The sequence below is a fragment of the Eupeodes corollae genome, chromosome 3 (genome assembly GCF_945859685.1).
Source record: "Eupeodes corollae chromosome 3, idEupCoro1.1, whole genome shotgun sequence".
NCBI lineage: Eukaryota > Metazoa > Arthropoda > Insecta > Diptera > Syrphidae > Eupeodes > Eupeodes corollae.
Window position 1 is genome coordinate 56,480,190 of NC_079149.1, and position 15,418 is coordinate 56,495,607.

The following is a 15,418-nucleotide window of genomic DNA, read 5'->3' on the forward strand; positions in this document are numbered from 1 at the left end:
AATTTTTGAAGAACTTTTGCCCGAAGCTGGGCTTGAACAAGCGATCTAGCGTGTGAGGAGCTAGTGCACTACGCACTACTCCACCGCACCCACATGAAAGTTGTAAGCCAATTACAGGTTTTTTCGTTCTATCGAACTATACTGAACCTATCGAACTATACTGAACCGATTACTGAACAACCTTAATTGTTGTTGTTTTATTCAGGTTCCTTCTATTATCTCCTCTCTTTTTCATAAGCCAACGATTTCGATTGGATTCGTATGAGGAGGGAGACTTCAAAATCATTTAACAACCACCAATGATATGATGCAATTTGTGCAGCCAGCTTTTTGCGATGAGACCTTAGAAGGAATAATACAGAAGGAGGAAAGGCTCTTAATGGACTCAAGGCTGGATTAGATATAATACCCTCAGAATTCTATAAGTATGAAGCAGGGAATGTAGCAAATAAAGTATCGGTAATCTACAATAATATCATGGATATAGGCCTTATACAGCAGGAATTAGAAGAAGGCCTTATAAGAATGAAATTCAAGTTCGAAGGGGTACTTTAGAATCTTGATCCGGAAACTAAGGCTGCAGTATGGGATGAAGAAAATATTTCGACATGGTCTCAAATGAAGACAGGGCTAAGGCAAAGCTGTATGAAATATTTGACTGTTAACAGTCGAATTGTTTTTTTTTTCCTGAACACCGTTTATTTTAATAACTATGATTTAAAATCATGAAAATGAGAGTAAAAATAAACCAGCATAGGTTTTCATATATGCGTTTCGCCCTGATGTAATGGTTGGGCTCATCAGAAGATGACCATTAAACGTTGTCTTGAAGCATATTTTTTCGAATAAATCGAGATTCCATATAATCTGAGCTGCATAGAGCTAAAGTTGTATGTTGAGTCCAAGATTAATTGCACTATTTATTGAGGATATAACTGATTGTCTTCCACGAGGAGTTCAATATGTTGGTATCCTCATAAAGGCTCTTCTTGTCGCGGATGACTTAGTGTTATTTGCGTACTTACCGGACGTCACCCCAGGGGTGCCAGCACGTAACTTGATACAATCGAGGATTGTCTGTCGAGTGAAAACTTTTGTTTCAAACGTTAGTTTGAAGTTTGTGTGCTGACGCATCTGGCGAAACAATCGAGGACACTCGATTGAACCAAAATGTGTGCTGCCAATGCTCGATTGTATCGACTAAACTCGGTTGTGTCAAGTTACGTGCTGGCACCCCCAGTACAACTCATAACTAATAAACTAGGTATCTACTGTAAAACCTTGAGATTAGTGGTTAGTCTTGAGAAGTCGATGGTAAAGGTGGTTAAAGAATATAAATATCTTGAAGTCAATATAACCTGTAAAAACATCATTGAAATAAATATCGCCGATAAATTGCAATAAGAGAACACTACATTTAATATCGAATGGAGAAACATCTTCTGTATGTAATAACTTATACACACACAGTAGTATTTGAATCGATAACGGAGTCAACAATAATGTATGTAGTGCATTTTTGGTGTAGCATGCCGTTAAAAAATGTCTCCTATTTTGTATAAAAAGGATATTTCGATTACCAACGAAAGCACTTAACTACATGTTAACACTGCAAACGGGAATCTCTTCATTTCCTTATTGAAATACTGAACGTTGGCTAAATACATTTCTAAAGTCCATCAGATGTCAAATAAGCAACAATAAATCAAATTAACTTCACCTAAAATACCGAGGGTGGGGGTTTAGCAAGTAATATGTAATTCGTGATGAACATTTTTCTTTTCCTAATTTTTAGTCAGGTTGAGCAATTAATCAAATTTATATCTAGACAAAACTGATACACCCATAAAAGAAACTGTTCTTATGATTTTTTATCCTTAACAACTCATGATATAGTTACAATAAGGAAGAATTGGCCATTCCTATCCATACCCACTGCAGAAGTCGTTAAATGTAACAGGAAAAGAAAGTGGTTGGATGATTATTCTAAAGGGGTAAATCAAAGACTTTATTTCCTCTCTAAATACCTACCAGGAAAATTGTCTACCGATGTTCTCTGCCTATGTGTCAAGTCATCTCTATTTTTTACATATACATATATCGGGATGTGATGTTAAAACGATTCCAACACTAATTGATCTATAAAGTAAGATTTCTTGCAGCCACCATCTATCTACCGTATTTGATTAAATCGAGTAAACCCAATTGGAAGAATTTAATTAATACTTATAAAAAATAACGTATACGCCAGATTGGACATTTGCTTCCCAACATTCGTTGACATTTCTTGAGAATAGTTTCAAGTGTGAACCATTTACGACGGCCTAACTTCTATTCAGTATCCTTTTAATATATAAAAGAATATTACATTACATTACATACTAATCAGCACATAAATGTAAATACATATTAGAGAACACACCAACTTGAGCGACTAGGCTATGTAAGGTGATAACAAGGGCGGATCCAGACTTTTCATCAGGGGGGGGGGGGGGGGCTGTCACACACTTAGATGAGTTTTTACTCACCGCTTAAAAATGTTCTTTAATTGCAAAAGTGACAACTTTAGTTATCAAATTATTTAGAACACTGTTGTCCAGCAAGGTATGGTCTAACTATTTAATTTGGAAGACTCATATGAAAGCATTCCAAGATTCCAACAGTTTTCTAAATATGCCATATTTAAGAGCTAAAATCAAATAGCATATTGATTGAAATTGTTTTGAAACGTTGCTTTTTCAAAAACAAAACACACTTTTCTTGTTTTCAATTCTATTAATGCGAAGAACGTTGCAATCTGGTATGTAAAAATGTCGGGCTTTTTTTGACGTATTTTTTTTTTAACTAAACTTCCGGGAATCTCTTATTACTATCGTTATCAATCTGCTTAATCGTATTTTGATCTTATAATGGCGTCAACAAAACTTAAAAATTATAGAGACGAAAAAGGTTTGATTCTTGAATGTAAGGAAATAGTTGCATTTAAGTACGTAATTTCTCGAAAACAAATTAAATTAAAACAAAGTAAGGTAAGTAAACAAATAAGTTGGGAAGAAAAGTTTTGTAGTACTCACAAATTACACCTTTCAAAGCTTTTTATCAATAGATATTAAACGTTTATTATGTTTTTCACTAAGCCATTAGTTTAACAAAAGTGTCACTTATTTTTTTGGGACATTTGTATTACTGAAATTCGTGTTTGAATCTCAGTTCAAGAGCATACAAAGCAAATTCACTTCAAACGTATTTAATTTTTTAAGATCTTTTGTATTAACAGAAAGCCAATTTTGAAAGAAATGAAATGCAAGACTGGGTCGCTAGAACTTGATAATTTATTCCAAAAAGTCTGTTTAAAAATATTTCCTATATTTAAAGATTTAAAAGTGTACCTGCAAAATAAGTTTTTCTCAAAAAAATTTAAATGCCATTTTATTTGTCAAAAAATCTAGTTTAACCTATTTTTTTCGAAAATCATTTTAAATTTTGTCTTAAAAATATTTTTGGTATAAGCACTAAATAAAGAGCTTGTAAATATATGAACATTTTACATTTAAATTTCGTCAAAAAATGTTGTCCCCTTTCTGAGATATCGAGCAGTAAAAATCACTTCAATAATCACTATTTATGTGTGACAAAAAAATGTAATAATAAAATTGAGGGCTAGGTTAAGGAATTCAAAGGCAACTTAATATAAAATTGATGATCTCTTATTCAAGGCTTCTTCTTAAAAACATAAATATTTACTCTTTTTCTTAGAAACAATTTTTATGAAAATAATTTAAAGCATGACTAAGGTTTTTTCAAATTCTAAATTGAGCGAAAAAATATGAGTTGTTTTTGATAGCAAACCACTTTTTGGTGAATATCGTTAAATTACTAATAAATGTTTAAATAAAATCTTTACTTATACAACTTAACTGCATAAGCTTTTTGGCTCATATGACCCCCCCCTGGATCGTCAATTAGTCAAAAGTTGATAAATTTGTACTGTGTTTTTGGAATAGGGCTGAATATTCGATTCATATTATGTTCTTGGTCCAATCTTCAGTCAAAATTAGTACTTTGAGTAACAAAGTAAAAGGAAGTAAAATACAAATGTTGTTTTCATATACAAAGAAATTAATAATTCAAAATATAATGGGGGTCATATCCATTTAAACAATACGATTAGTTTTGAATTGAAGGGAATTGCTATGAAAAAAACAAACAAATTATCTCCCAGGGGGGGTCATGACCCCTACGACCCCCCCTGGATCCGCCTTTGGGTTATAACAACACCAGACCTTAATACAAGACGGAAGAGAAAGAACAACAAATAAAAAGAATTAATTCCTTATCTTTCCAAAGAATTCGATTCCAAATATTCGGTTAAGACATTAAGGTTTTTTCAGCTTCTAAAGTCGGGACAATATTTTTTTAATGAATTGCCGTGAATTAAATACGAACTTTAAGCTTGGTAGTGATACATTCAAGAGAGCGAAATATATACCATCAAAGTTCTTGCATTTCAACATAATGGAATCTCTATTTGTTGAAGTTTAGACAAAGATTAGGGATTTCAGGGCGAAAAATATGGTGTATGGCAAACTTTTTAAAGACACATACCGAGTTGATTAACTATATCGAGCTTTTTCCGCTTAAAAACTTAATTATTAAAATTTGCTAGTATGTAATTCATGAAGCTTTGAAGGCTCTTGTCATGTCTTACTTTAAGCATTATTACTAATTTCCAATACTATCCTAGGGTATAAATTTCAAGGACCAGCAGTTATCTTTTGAATTTTCATTTACGATATAGTTCATTTCTGCGCTTATAATAAATTAACGTAAGGGTTCGATATAATTTTAAGTATTGAGATGCAATCCTCTAACCAAAGACGTTTCTATTATTTTTTTCCGGACAAAACCATTCTTATGTAATTTTTTTCTTATGCTCTTGTTTAATCGTAATTAATTTTTCTTACTCTTCCTAATACCGTTTAAATTGCAATAGGAGGCGCTGGCGAATGCAGAAAGTTTCATCGACAAAATGTTAACGTAAAAAAACCCTCATTACATTAAAAATGCAATGCCTTCTTACGTTATAAGATATATATTTCCTTTTCTTTAAATACGTCTATCGTGTATATAATTTTAAATAGTCTAATAATTTGGTTTTCGTACTCATTTTCTTTTGTTCTTGATAATATTATAATTTTTGTTTTTCATTGTATACTATAAACGATACAGTATTTTTACATTACGAATTTTAACAGTACCCAATTTAGAAATAAAAACTATTTTATTAATGAAGTTGTTCTGTTGTGTCTCTCTTCTGTTTCTTAGACTCTGATCAATATTGTTCCTCATTCTTGAGAATCCTCCGAAGATTGTTCGTTTTTTTTTTTTTATTTTTCTTGTAGTTGTGTGTAATGAATGTATATAGATTATAATTTAGTAAAATTAATTAACTTTTTTTCTTTTAATTAAATTTTGTTTTGTAAAATATGTACAGTTATCTGCAGAGAATATTTTTTTATATTATTTTTCTAAATACATATATAATTTTTTTTAAGAACCTTACTTACGATGTTATTTTTTAATTAAAAATGCAAAAGTTAAATTGAATTAAAAAATTTTAAAGAAAATTTATAATAAAGGAATAGGAATGCCGAAATGCTATTATAATAGATTAAGTAGTTGTACGTTGTGGTTTACAATTTAAGATCACACTACCATTATTAGATATTTTATCCTAATACACAAATTAAACAAAAAGGCATTTAAACAACGAAAATAATCTTAGAAATTAGATAAAACAAATAAATACAAAAAAAAATGGCTAACAACAAGAGCAGTACATTAGGTAAGTCGTAATTGATTTACAAAATTATAAACAAAAGTATCACAATGATTAAGAGTGATGAAAGGAAAATTATAGCAGCCCACTGTCGTTTATCTGCAACAAAACAAAATTAAATATAATTTATTTATTTATTAAATATTCATCTTTTTTGTAAAACATTTGTGGAATAAATTACAATGTCTTTTTTTTTAAGTTAAGATTTTGACTTTAATTTAGTAATATTATTTTAAATTCAAGCTCGACATAAATAATTCAATCTAACTTGCAAACTGACTTGCAAACTGTGTAACTTATAGCGTAAGATGAGACTGGTTAGCTTTGGAATGTTTTATAGATGAAGTTTTAAGCAAAAAAGGACTAAACAATCGTAATAAAGTAGATTGAATGCTCTCAATTCTTAAAATATTTACACCCTTGTAAGGGGACCATAATTGAAAAGTGTATTCGAAGAGGTATCGGACAAGGATTGCGTAACGTAAGGGTTGGAAAATTAATTCTTTTGGCCAACGTTTTACAAACTCGAGTTTGAATTGGCTTAAAGTATTGATCATCTATATGAGTCATGCAATTGAGCTCGGAATCACATGAGAGCTCAATTTTGCAAACAATCCCAATAAAGGGAATGGGATGATTATGCAGGAAATATTGGCTTAAAATTTAAATGTTCTTATACTTAGATATAAGCAGGTTGTGAAATTTGGGAATATTTAATAATCATGTCAATATTAATATCCTAAATTGTGAGAAAAAAAGAAAGGCCTTAACCGACTGTCTTGGAGGAACGAAAGAGGTGAAAAGAAAAGAGTGACGAACGTTGTAAATTCTGAAGTCTAAGTAACAATAAATCCATTTTAATCAATTAAACCGATTCGAGGCCCAGTCCAGAATTAAATCATTCAGAAATTTCCTTCCGAAACAAATTTAATAGGCACAAAAACGATGTAAAATGTAGAAAAGAGCACTTCGAGGAGAAAATATTTTGTGACTGAAGCTGGCAAAGAGAATTGAGATATGTCCAAGGACTCACCTTTTTCGAAGCTTCTAAGATACTCGTGAAATGAATTCCAGGCATAATTTAGGTTAAGGTTGAAACTTTAGTATTTTAACAAGAAAGTGACCCGACGAGATGATGTCAATGCTTTGGACCGCAATTTGTATGCACACTACAACATTACTCGCACACAGGAATTTTGAGAGTTGTAAGTATAGGCATGACGGTCCCATTTTTATCGAGTTCATCGGCTCTACAATGTCCCGTGATGTCTCTGTGGCCCGGCACCCAGCATAGGTGAATGTTAAATTGCTGTGCCATCTCCATATGAGACGATCGACAATCGAGGGCCGTTTGAGATTTGGTTGAGACACCGTCAAGAGATTTAATAGCAGCCTGACTGTCAGAGAATATGCGGATATCACAAGTTTATACCACTTTTTCTCTTAGCCAAGAGAGAACCTCTTTGATCGCTAAAATTTCCGCTACAATGATTAGGGAGGCGGAATGAGATGCTTAGATTAAGCTTTTCTGAGTACACGCCGCTACCAACTCCCTCATTTGTCTTGGATCCATCTTTATAAAAATGAATGCTTTTGTTATCCAGGAGTTTTTTGTCTTCCCATGCATCTCTGGATGGAATGGATACTTGAAAGTTTTTTCCATAAAGGGGCTTAGGAATAGTGTAGTCTATGTACTTTGGTATAGAACCAAAGAGGTTCAAAATGATGGAGTGACCTGCATTATTGTTGGTCCATTGAGATGAGGCGTTGAGTCTTATAGCTGTACTCGCTGCCACTTGTTTACTGAAGATGTCGAGGGGTGTCAGGTGGAGGAGAGTGTCTAACGCTGCTGAGGGTGTGGTTCTCAATGCCCCGCTTATGCAGAGACATGCAGTGCGTTGGACTCTGCTCAGTTTGTCGTAGTATGTGACTTTCTATAGTGCAGTCCACCAGACCGATGTGTATAGCCAGTGGGTTATGCGAGGTTGAAAACCCCATTTGCTTCCCATGGCTTTCTTGCAAAGGAAAAGAGCTGCTATAGCTTTTTTAACTCGTTCCTGTATATTGGATTTCCAACTTAATTTTGTGTCCAATATCAGACCAAGGTATTTGGCTTCATTGGTAAAAATTAGTGGTATATGTACCTTTTATTGAAGGAGGTATAATTACTGCGTTCTTGTATTTCCGTGTAAAAAGGACGAGGTTAATTTTTCGACGATTATTACTAAGTTCGCAGTGATCAGTCCATCTAGTGAGCATATTGAGTGCGTTTTGGAGGAGTTCTCTTAGTGTATAAGGATGTTCTCCTGTGACAGCGATAGTGGCTACGTAGTCATCGGTATATATGCAACCAATCTGTAGCTTTCCCTCTCTAGGGATATTAGTAGTTCGTTAACCACTATCTTTCACAGGAGAGGGGACAGAACGCCACCTTGCGGAGTTCCTCTACCGACAGACTTTTTCGTACAGAAATCCCCCATCTTAGAGTTGATGATCCTGCATTAGATTAATCAACTCACAGATTGAGTATTCGACGTTTAGGGTCGTGATAGCGGATGTGTTAACGTTGTTGTAGGCCCTAGGAATGTTACGGCAAATAATTTATTTTTAAAGGTTACTTTGCTAATGACATCTTTTTCCCTTCAAATGTTAATAAAAAGTAATTTTGCAGAACGATACGAGTTGCTTAACGCCTCAACAAAACTCGAAAATATTGAAAACTTATTTCCAAAGTAAAAACACGCACCGAACATTCTGTACGTAAGTTTGAGCAAAGATTTGTTGGGTATCGTATGTTAGTGAACAACGCTCATTGTTCGCGAATTCTGTAAAAATGTCTCGGATTATTCGCTTAAAATGGATAATGGACTCAGCAATTGACGTTGCACGACCATCCACCATCTTCTTAAACGATTTTAGGTGAAAATTTATCTTTTCTGGCGGAGAATTTTCATCTCGGCGGCTACGTTAAAAAACAAAATTTACAACTTTTTGCTCAACTGTGGGGGTAGTAGTGGCGTTCTGTCCCCTCAACTACCCCCACAGTTGAGCAAAAAGTTGTAAATTTTGTTTTTTAACGTAGCCATGTTACCATTTTTTTAAAACTAAAATTAGGCATGCATTTGAAGATTTGAGTACCCACTTCCTAAGTCATGTAATAGGCTATGTATTTTTCCGATGTCAATTGGCCGGAAAGGAAACGCAATTTGAACCCTTTGGGCTTTTTTATGGGAACCGACTAAAATCCAATATCATCCTAGCAATCCGTGAACTAAATCCCCAAATCTTTGAAAATTCAAATGACATAATGCAATACTGCGGAACTAGTTTTGACAGTCACTTAAACCACCAACGGTGGCATATGAAATGGCTTCCTACGAAAACGTGAACATTAGCTAAATATGCATTTTGCATACAAATCAGAATCGGGTAGAAATTCAAATATAACTTTTGTCAAGCTTTAATGAATTTTCTAAATTTCTTATTATTTTTGTTTGTCTTAATTAAGGTGAATAAAACATACGTAGTATGTAAAATTATATTACCATTATTCATGTGGAGGACTTTGGCAACCTTTTTCATGGTAGAATCCAGCTTAGATTCAGTTGTATCAAATTCATTTCCAAAATCATCGAGCATTCTATAAACAAAACACAAACAAATATATTATAAAAATTTAAAATATAAAATTTTGTTATATTACTTACACTGCTTGTTCATCTAATTCTACACCAATTTGGCGTGAAACAGTCTTCAATGTTCCAATGGAATCACTTATCATATCCAACTGTTCATCTTGTCCCTGCATCATTCGCTGTTGAATTGATACAGTTTCTCCAACGAACTTATGACCCGGACTATCGAGTGTTGCATAATGACCCGGACTATCGAGAGTATTTTCCAATTTGGAGTATTTTGTTCCACTGTGTCGAGATGCCATTGTTCCAGCAATGGTACTTGCAATATTACCACTTACACTATTTCCCAATACTCCACCTACAACAGATGTTGCTGTTGAATTATTATTATTTGTTAATGAAATGTTCTTTTCGTTTTGTTGTTCGTCCAATAATGGCTGACGTGCTGTAATATCTCTGTCCCTATTGCGATTAAGGCTCATCTTCTCCTTCATCGATTTGACTTCATCGCGAGTCGCATCAATGAAATGACGTCGGCTTGATAATTCTCTGTTGTCAATACGAAATTTATTCGGATTCTTTTCTACGATACGTATATTAAAAATGAAATGGTTAAGGAAAAATGTTCATAAATATTAATAAGAGTGGTACACAAAATTGTTGTATGAATATTCAAGCGAAGAATTTAAGTGGCACAAATGAGGGATTAGGCCAAAACCTCTAAAATTTTTAGTTTATCAACAGTTGCAGCTATAAACTATGTCATAAAAGTCATAAGAAATGGGATGATGCACTCCTTGCCCGATTTGAAAGTGTTTTTGAGGAGGAAATGAAAAAAAAAATAAGACTTCGACCTCTACACCAACTTGAAGTCAGGAATATATAAAAATTTGAATGGCTCTGCAAATAGAAAACAATTTTTAACCTTCTTAAGCCTTTAAATCTATTCGAGAAGGACAATAGCATAGAAGAAGAAGAAGATTGCAGACACAAATGGGAGGGAAAATTAATCAACTTTGAGTATCCAACTGAAGGCAGTTAGCCAAAAACCGACTTTACCGGGAGAGAATTCAAGTGAGGACGAAAAAGTTTAGATAATTTGGCTATAAAAGAGTCTCTATGCGCTCGTGAATTGAAGGAAAAAATATTCTAAAACTTGAAATTATTATGGATCTTAATTTTTACTCGGAGATAGGTTGTGAAGAGAGTTTGAAGCCTAAAACGTAGTCAGACAGGGCTGCATACTGTCTTTAATTCTATTTTTATTAATTTAGATGCTGTGGGCAGCATTGACACTTATACTACAAAAACGATGCATGATTGATCTCTCAAACCGTCATGAGAATCCGCAAAATAACAAAAAGAGTGAAGCGAGGGAGAAGCAGAAATTGTGGGCTTAAGATTAATTTCACTAAACTTAGATGTTTAGCCTTGGAACCTCTAAGTGATCCTGTTAATAAACATTTTAACAACCGGTAAAGAAATAAGAGTTTCCAGTACTTTATAAATTATGATATTGGGAAAGCAAAAGCTCCGTTCGGGATGGTATCCAATGTTTCCAAGAATAATAAATTTGACAGCTTGTCCCTTGATTTATGCTTAGCTTGTTTTCCAAATCATAATGAGCAGGTTTAGATACATTAAGGGACTACGTTTGCAGGCAACTACACTCTTGGAATGGAAAATTTCACCAAAATAAATAGTCAATTTTTAGACGTCATTAATTTCAAACTTGGAAGCTTACTTCACTAACCATTACCTCCGGTTGATTGTGGAAAAACATTATTAAGTACAAAAGGAATTCCGCAAACAAGGTATAAGTCTGTCATAAGGTACAAAATCACACAGTAATAAAGTTCAGCTTTTAGTTGAATGACAAAACATGATCAGCTGACATTTGGACATAAGTAGGCCTGATTTGATAGTAGGGGAGATTTTTTTGTGACTAACTTTCAATAAATTTGCTTTAATTGGAAGGCAGGTTCAGGTTAGGTTAGGTTAAAGTGGCTGCGTATTTATAATCCACACACTTAGGCCAAAAGAAAAGGCCCATTGTGATACCATATGAATCTAGAGAGTTACTTCCCACTAGTCGAACCATTTTGAGCTTTTAATAAAGCGAAGGAGATATTTGATATCCTTTTTAGCTAGTTCACAAAACAGCTATCGCAAAAGCTGTTTTGTTTTAGCAGAAGTTTACATGTAGCTATCGGTATACCTATATTCTCCCTTTCAGGTGAAATAGGTATGACGGTTCCATTTTTAGCGAGTTCATCGGCTCTACAATTTCCTGTGATGTCTCTGTGGCCCGGCACCCAACAGAGGTAAATGTTAAATTGCTGCGACATCACCATAAGAGACGATCGACAATCGAGGACCGTTAGAGATTTGATTGAGACACTGTCAAGGGATTTGATAGCAGCCTGACTGTCAGAGAAGATGCGGATATCACGAGTTGATATCACGTTTTCACTTAGCCAGGAGAGAACCTCTTTGATCGCTAAAATTTCCGCTTGAAAGACGGTACAATGATTAGGGAGGCGGAATGAGATAATTAGATTAAGCTTTTCTGAGTAGACACCACTACCAACTCGCTCATTTGTTTTGGATCCATCTCTATAAAAATGGATGCATTTGTCATCCAGGAGTTTTTTGTCTTCCCATTCATCTCTGGATGGAATGGAAGTTTTTTCCTATGTACTTTCTAATAGAACCAAAGAGGTTCAAAATGATGGAGTGCCCTACATTATTGTTGGTCCATTGAGATAAGGCGTTGAGTCTTATAGCTGTACTCGCTGCCACTTGTTTACTGAAGATGTCGAGGGGTGTCAGATGGAGGAGAGTGTCTAACGCTGCCAGTAGGTTATGCGAGGTTGAAAACCCCATTTGCTTCCTATGGCTTTCTTGCAAAGGAAAAGAGCTGCTGTAGCTTTTTTGACTCTATCCTGAATATTAGATTTCCAACTTAATTTGTTGTCTAATATCAGACCAAGATATTTGGCTTCAAGGTTCAGACAACATGTGAGACTTTATTTAAGTCAACATTTTTTGGACAAACATTTTGTCCAAGGCAATTAGTCAGTTAGCGAAGTGTCATCAAATTTAAAATTTGGATTTTTACTTCATTAATCTCTACTTTCATTTGATCGTGCAAAAACTACCAAAAACTTGCCTTAGCTTCAAGTCCCATATGTCGTCTGAACCTGTGCAATGAATAATATTACTCCTGTGAAAAATTGGCATGTTAATAAATTTATTGAAGGAAATTTTTAGTGAACAAAATATCTGGCATTGTGCGATTTAACACCGCTGGACCATATTTTGTGGAAGTATGTGAAATCGCTTGTCCACGCAGTCGCCTTTAAAAAAAATATTCAGCGCGTTATTGATGACATATGGCCCATACGAAAGTGGTAGAAAATTAGTCTTCTCACCTGTAATTTATTCGAGCCATCCCAAAACATTATAAAGCTAAATTTTTGGCCATTAAATTATATGAATTTTATTTTTTCTTTTAAACCATCCGTCTAAAAGAAACATCCTATAAAATGGAAATGGATAACTTCTGAAGTTACTACGAAAATAGTCCATTCGATGCTTAACCATTTAAGAGAAGTTTATAGTATTTAGAGGTTTGCAGGTGAGTCTGTTATTATTTAAAGAATGTTCAGGGAAAAAAATAGGTCAACAATAACAAATTTGAATTAAAGGAAGTTATTTTTGCTACTATTATGTTGATAAAATTATGATTCACTTTTTTATAAATTTGTTGCTTTTCTAAATAAATAATTGTATTTATTTCTAAATATTCGGTCGTTAATAAGTAAATTAAAATGATACCGTATGTTATGTTTATAAATACTCAACTGTATGTTGTTTGTATAAAATAAAGTTTCAATTAAACAGAAAAATATTGTTGTTTAACATATTCAGTAACTAATGTCAATTTTAGGGTATAGGTAAACACTATGCATTGTTTTATTTTGAACGAGCATGGAACGAATGCTTAATTTACTAATTCAACAAACAAAATTAAGTCACACTTCCTTATTTTTATATTTTAAATTGGTGTGTATGGAAACGAGTAAGTATTTATAGTATCTCCTTAACTAATCAAAAAGTGTTAGAAATGTCTGGGAAATTAATTCTTGAAATTTAAATGGATTTATATGTACAAAATAAAGCTTAAAAGAAATGACATATTTTTTGTATATGTAAATATTTTTAATATTGAGAAAAGGGGTTGAGATACAAAACGGAAGAAACGCAGAAGAGGAAGCATTCGAAAAGAGTGTCATTGATTTTTCCCAGCAAAACTTTTGCATAGGAATTTGCAATTGAAAAATGAGAATTAGCAGAAATATCAAATGTGTTATGTTATTTTTGTTTTAAAAAGGATATTAATTGTGTCTTCCAAATCTTCTAGATCCCATTCAATGCTCCTTAATGAGTTACGCAGCTCTGTTGTGGTCCATTCGACTTCAGCAGCACTAGATTCACCTAACTCACGCCAACGCAGATACAAACCACGAGTCTTGTTCAAAGCCTTAAACACTTCGCTGTTTATTTGAAAAACAAAAGAGAAAAGTACATTTTAACAAGATTAAAGAATACAACTTCTACGAGTTAATCAAAACTGGAAACGCACTCTTTAACAACAAAAAATGGATCCTCCAAAGACATGACACAGGAAAAACAATTTAAATGGCTGTCGGAAAATCATCGGCGTACGACCAACCTCCTTTTCACTTTGGAAAAACCGATTAATCGCAAGTTTTTCTTTTTCGATTCTTTTCTTATTTCAAGAAAAATTCAAAAACTAATCCTTACGAGTTACTAATTTAAATAATATTGTTTTTAGAAATAAAATTAAATTCTTTTGGGAAAGGATTTGTGTTTTTTCTCGATGAAAATATTTATTCACTGTCACAGAGACAGACTGTGGGAGCTAAAAATTTTCCGATTTTTCTTCTCCTTCGTAGATGAAGGAAAGTGGAAAATTATGTTTGTTTTTTCTTTTTCAGGGAGGCACAACTAAAATCCCCCATCAAGGGGATCAAAACTACAAGCTCGAGAGTGGAGAGGATGATAAATACAATTAATAATAGTGACTGCTTACCTCTTTATGCATGTGCAAGAGTGGCTGAGATAGAAACAAGTGTTTACCACTTGATTTTCATATAACGGCTATTTGCGGGGAGAAAATCTATAAGTGAAAGAAAAATACACGCAAAGGAAAACCAAAAATACGAGGAAAATGAGGAAAATTTAGCGAACTGCGGCTGCTCTAGGGAAAATAGTTGAGTTTGTTTTCGTCCTTTTTGTGAAGAATGTCAGATTTGACATTAGATTTGTTGACAGTTGTTCAAAGACATTTAAGAAGGCGTGTTCATGGATTGACAAAATTTTCTTATCCTAAGCGCACACTCATGATTTTGCTGAAGTCCAAGCTACATTAGCGAATCTTGCTACAAGTTTGAAAACAGGCTAGAATATACTTCTTTTTTATACAAATTGATCGAAACCAAACTATCTACGTTTGAATTGAATTGTAGGGGTGACTTATTATTTCAAAAATACTAGTTTACTTCTGAATTTTGTACAGTTTGAACAATAGTCAATAAAACAGGTTTGAAATATAAACACCGTCAAATTATAAATATATTTTTCTTTTTTGGTCTTAGCCCTATTTTTTGTTGTAATTTTTTTTTTACTCAGAGATATTGTGGGCAAAAACAGATACATCAAATATTTTTGTTTGTTTTCTTTTGCGCTATTTAAAAAGCAACTACTTTTACTTTAGATTTATTAATAACTTCCAAATAAAATATTAAAAACTAACAAATACTCACACACTTTCATTTATGGCATCACTGAAACAAAAGCAACAGGAAAGAAATGCCAAAATAGACCATTTTATAGTTAAAAAGTTAAATTCAAA

The 15,418-nt window shown here is 33.3% G+C and overlaps 1 protein-coding gene across 3 annotated transcripts; it reads right to left on the reverse strand.

Annotated features, from left to right (window-relative positions):
* Positions 1–5,073: 5,073 nt before the first annotated feature.
* LOC129951786 (syntaxin-6) lies at positions 5,074–14,809 on the reverse strand. 3 transcript variants are annotated; one of them, XM_056064104.1, is made up of 5 exons: positions 14,597–14,809; positions 13,879–14,036; positions 9,547–10,069; positions 9,385–9,479; positions 5,074–5,938 (listed from the first exon to the last, which is right to left on the reverse strand). In XM_056064104.1, the coding sequence occupies exons 3-5, from the start codon at positions 9,969–9,971 to the stop codon at positions 5,862–5,864; spliced, it is 597 nt and encodes a 198-aa protein (XP_055920079.1). In that variant the 5' UTR covers positions 9,972–10,069; positions 13,879–14,036; positions 14,597–14,809; the 3' UTR covers positions 5,074–5,861. The 3 variants fall into 3 exon arrangements, with proteins under 3 accessions (XP_055920079.1, XP_055920078.1, XP_055920080.1); XM_056064103.1 differs by lacking the exon at positions 14,597–14,809 and adding an exon at positions 14,126–14,505; XM_056064105.1 differs by lacking the exon at positions 13,879–14,036 and having other exon boundaries at positions 9,547–10,060.
* Between the last annotated feature and the right edge of the window lie 609 nt (positions 14,810–15,418).

Coding starts and splice junctions, on each gene's coding strand:
- LOC129951786 (XM_056064103.1), bottom strand. CDS start 14,160: ATGTCTTTGGAGGATCCATTTTTTGTTGTTAAAGA. Junction 10,070..13,878: donor AGATTTGGAAGACACAATTA/ATATCCTTTTTA, acceptor TTTTTAATATAC/GTATCGTAGAAAAGAATCCG. Junction 9,480..9,546: donor GAATTAGATGAACAAGCAGT/GTAAGTAATATA, acceptor TTTTGTTTATAG/AATGCTCGATGATTTTGGAA.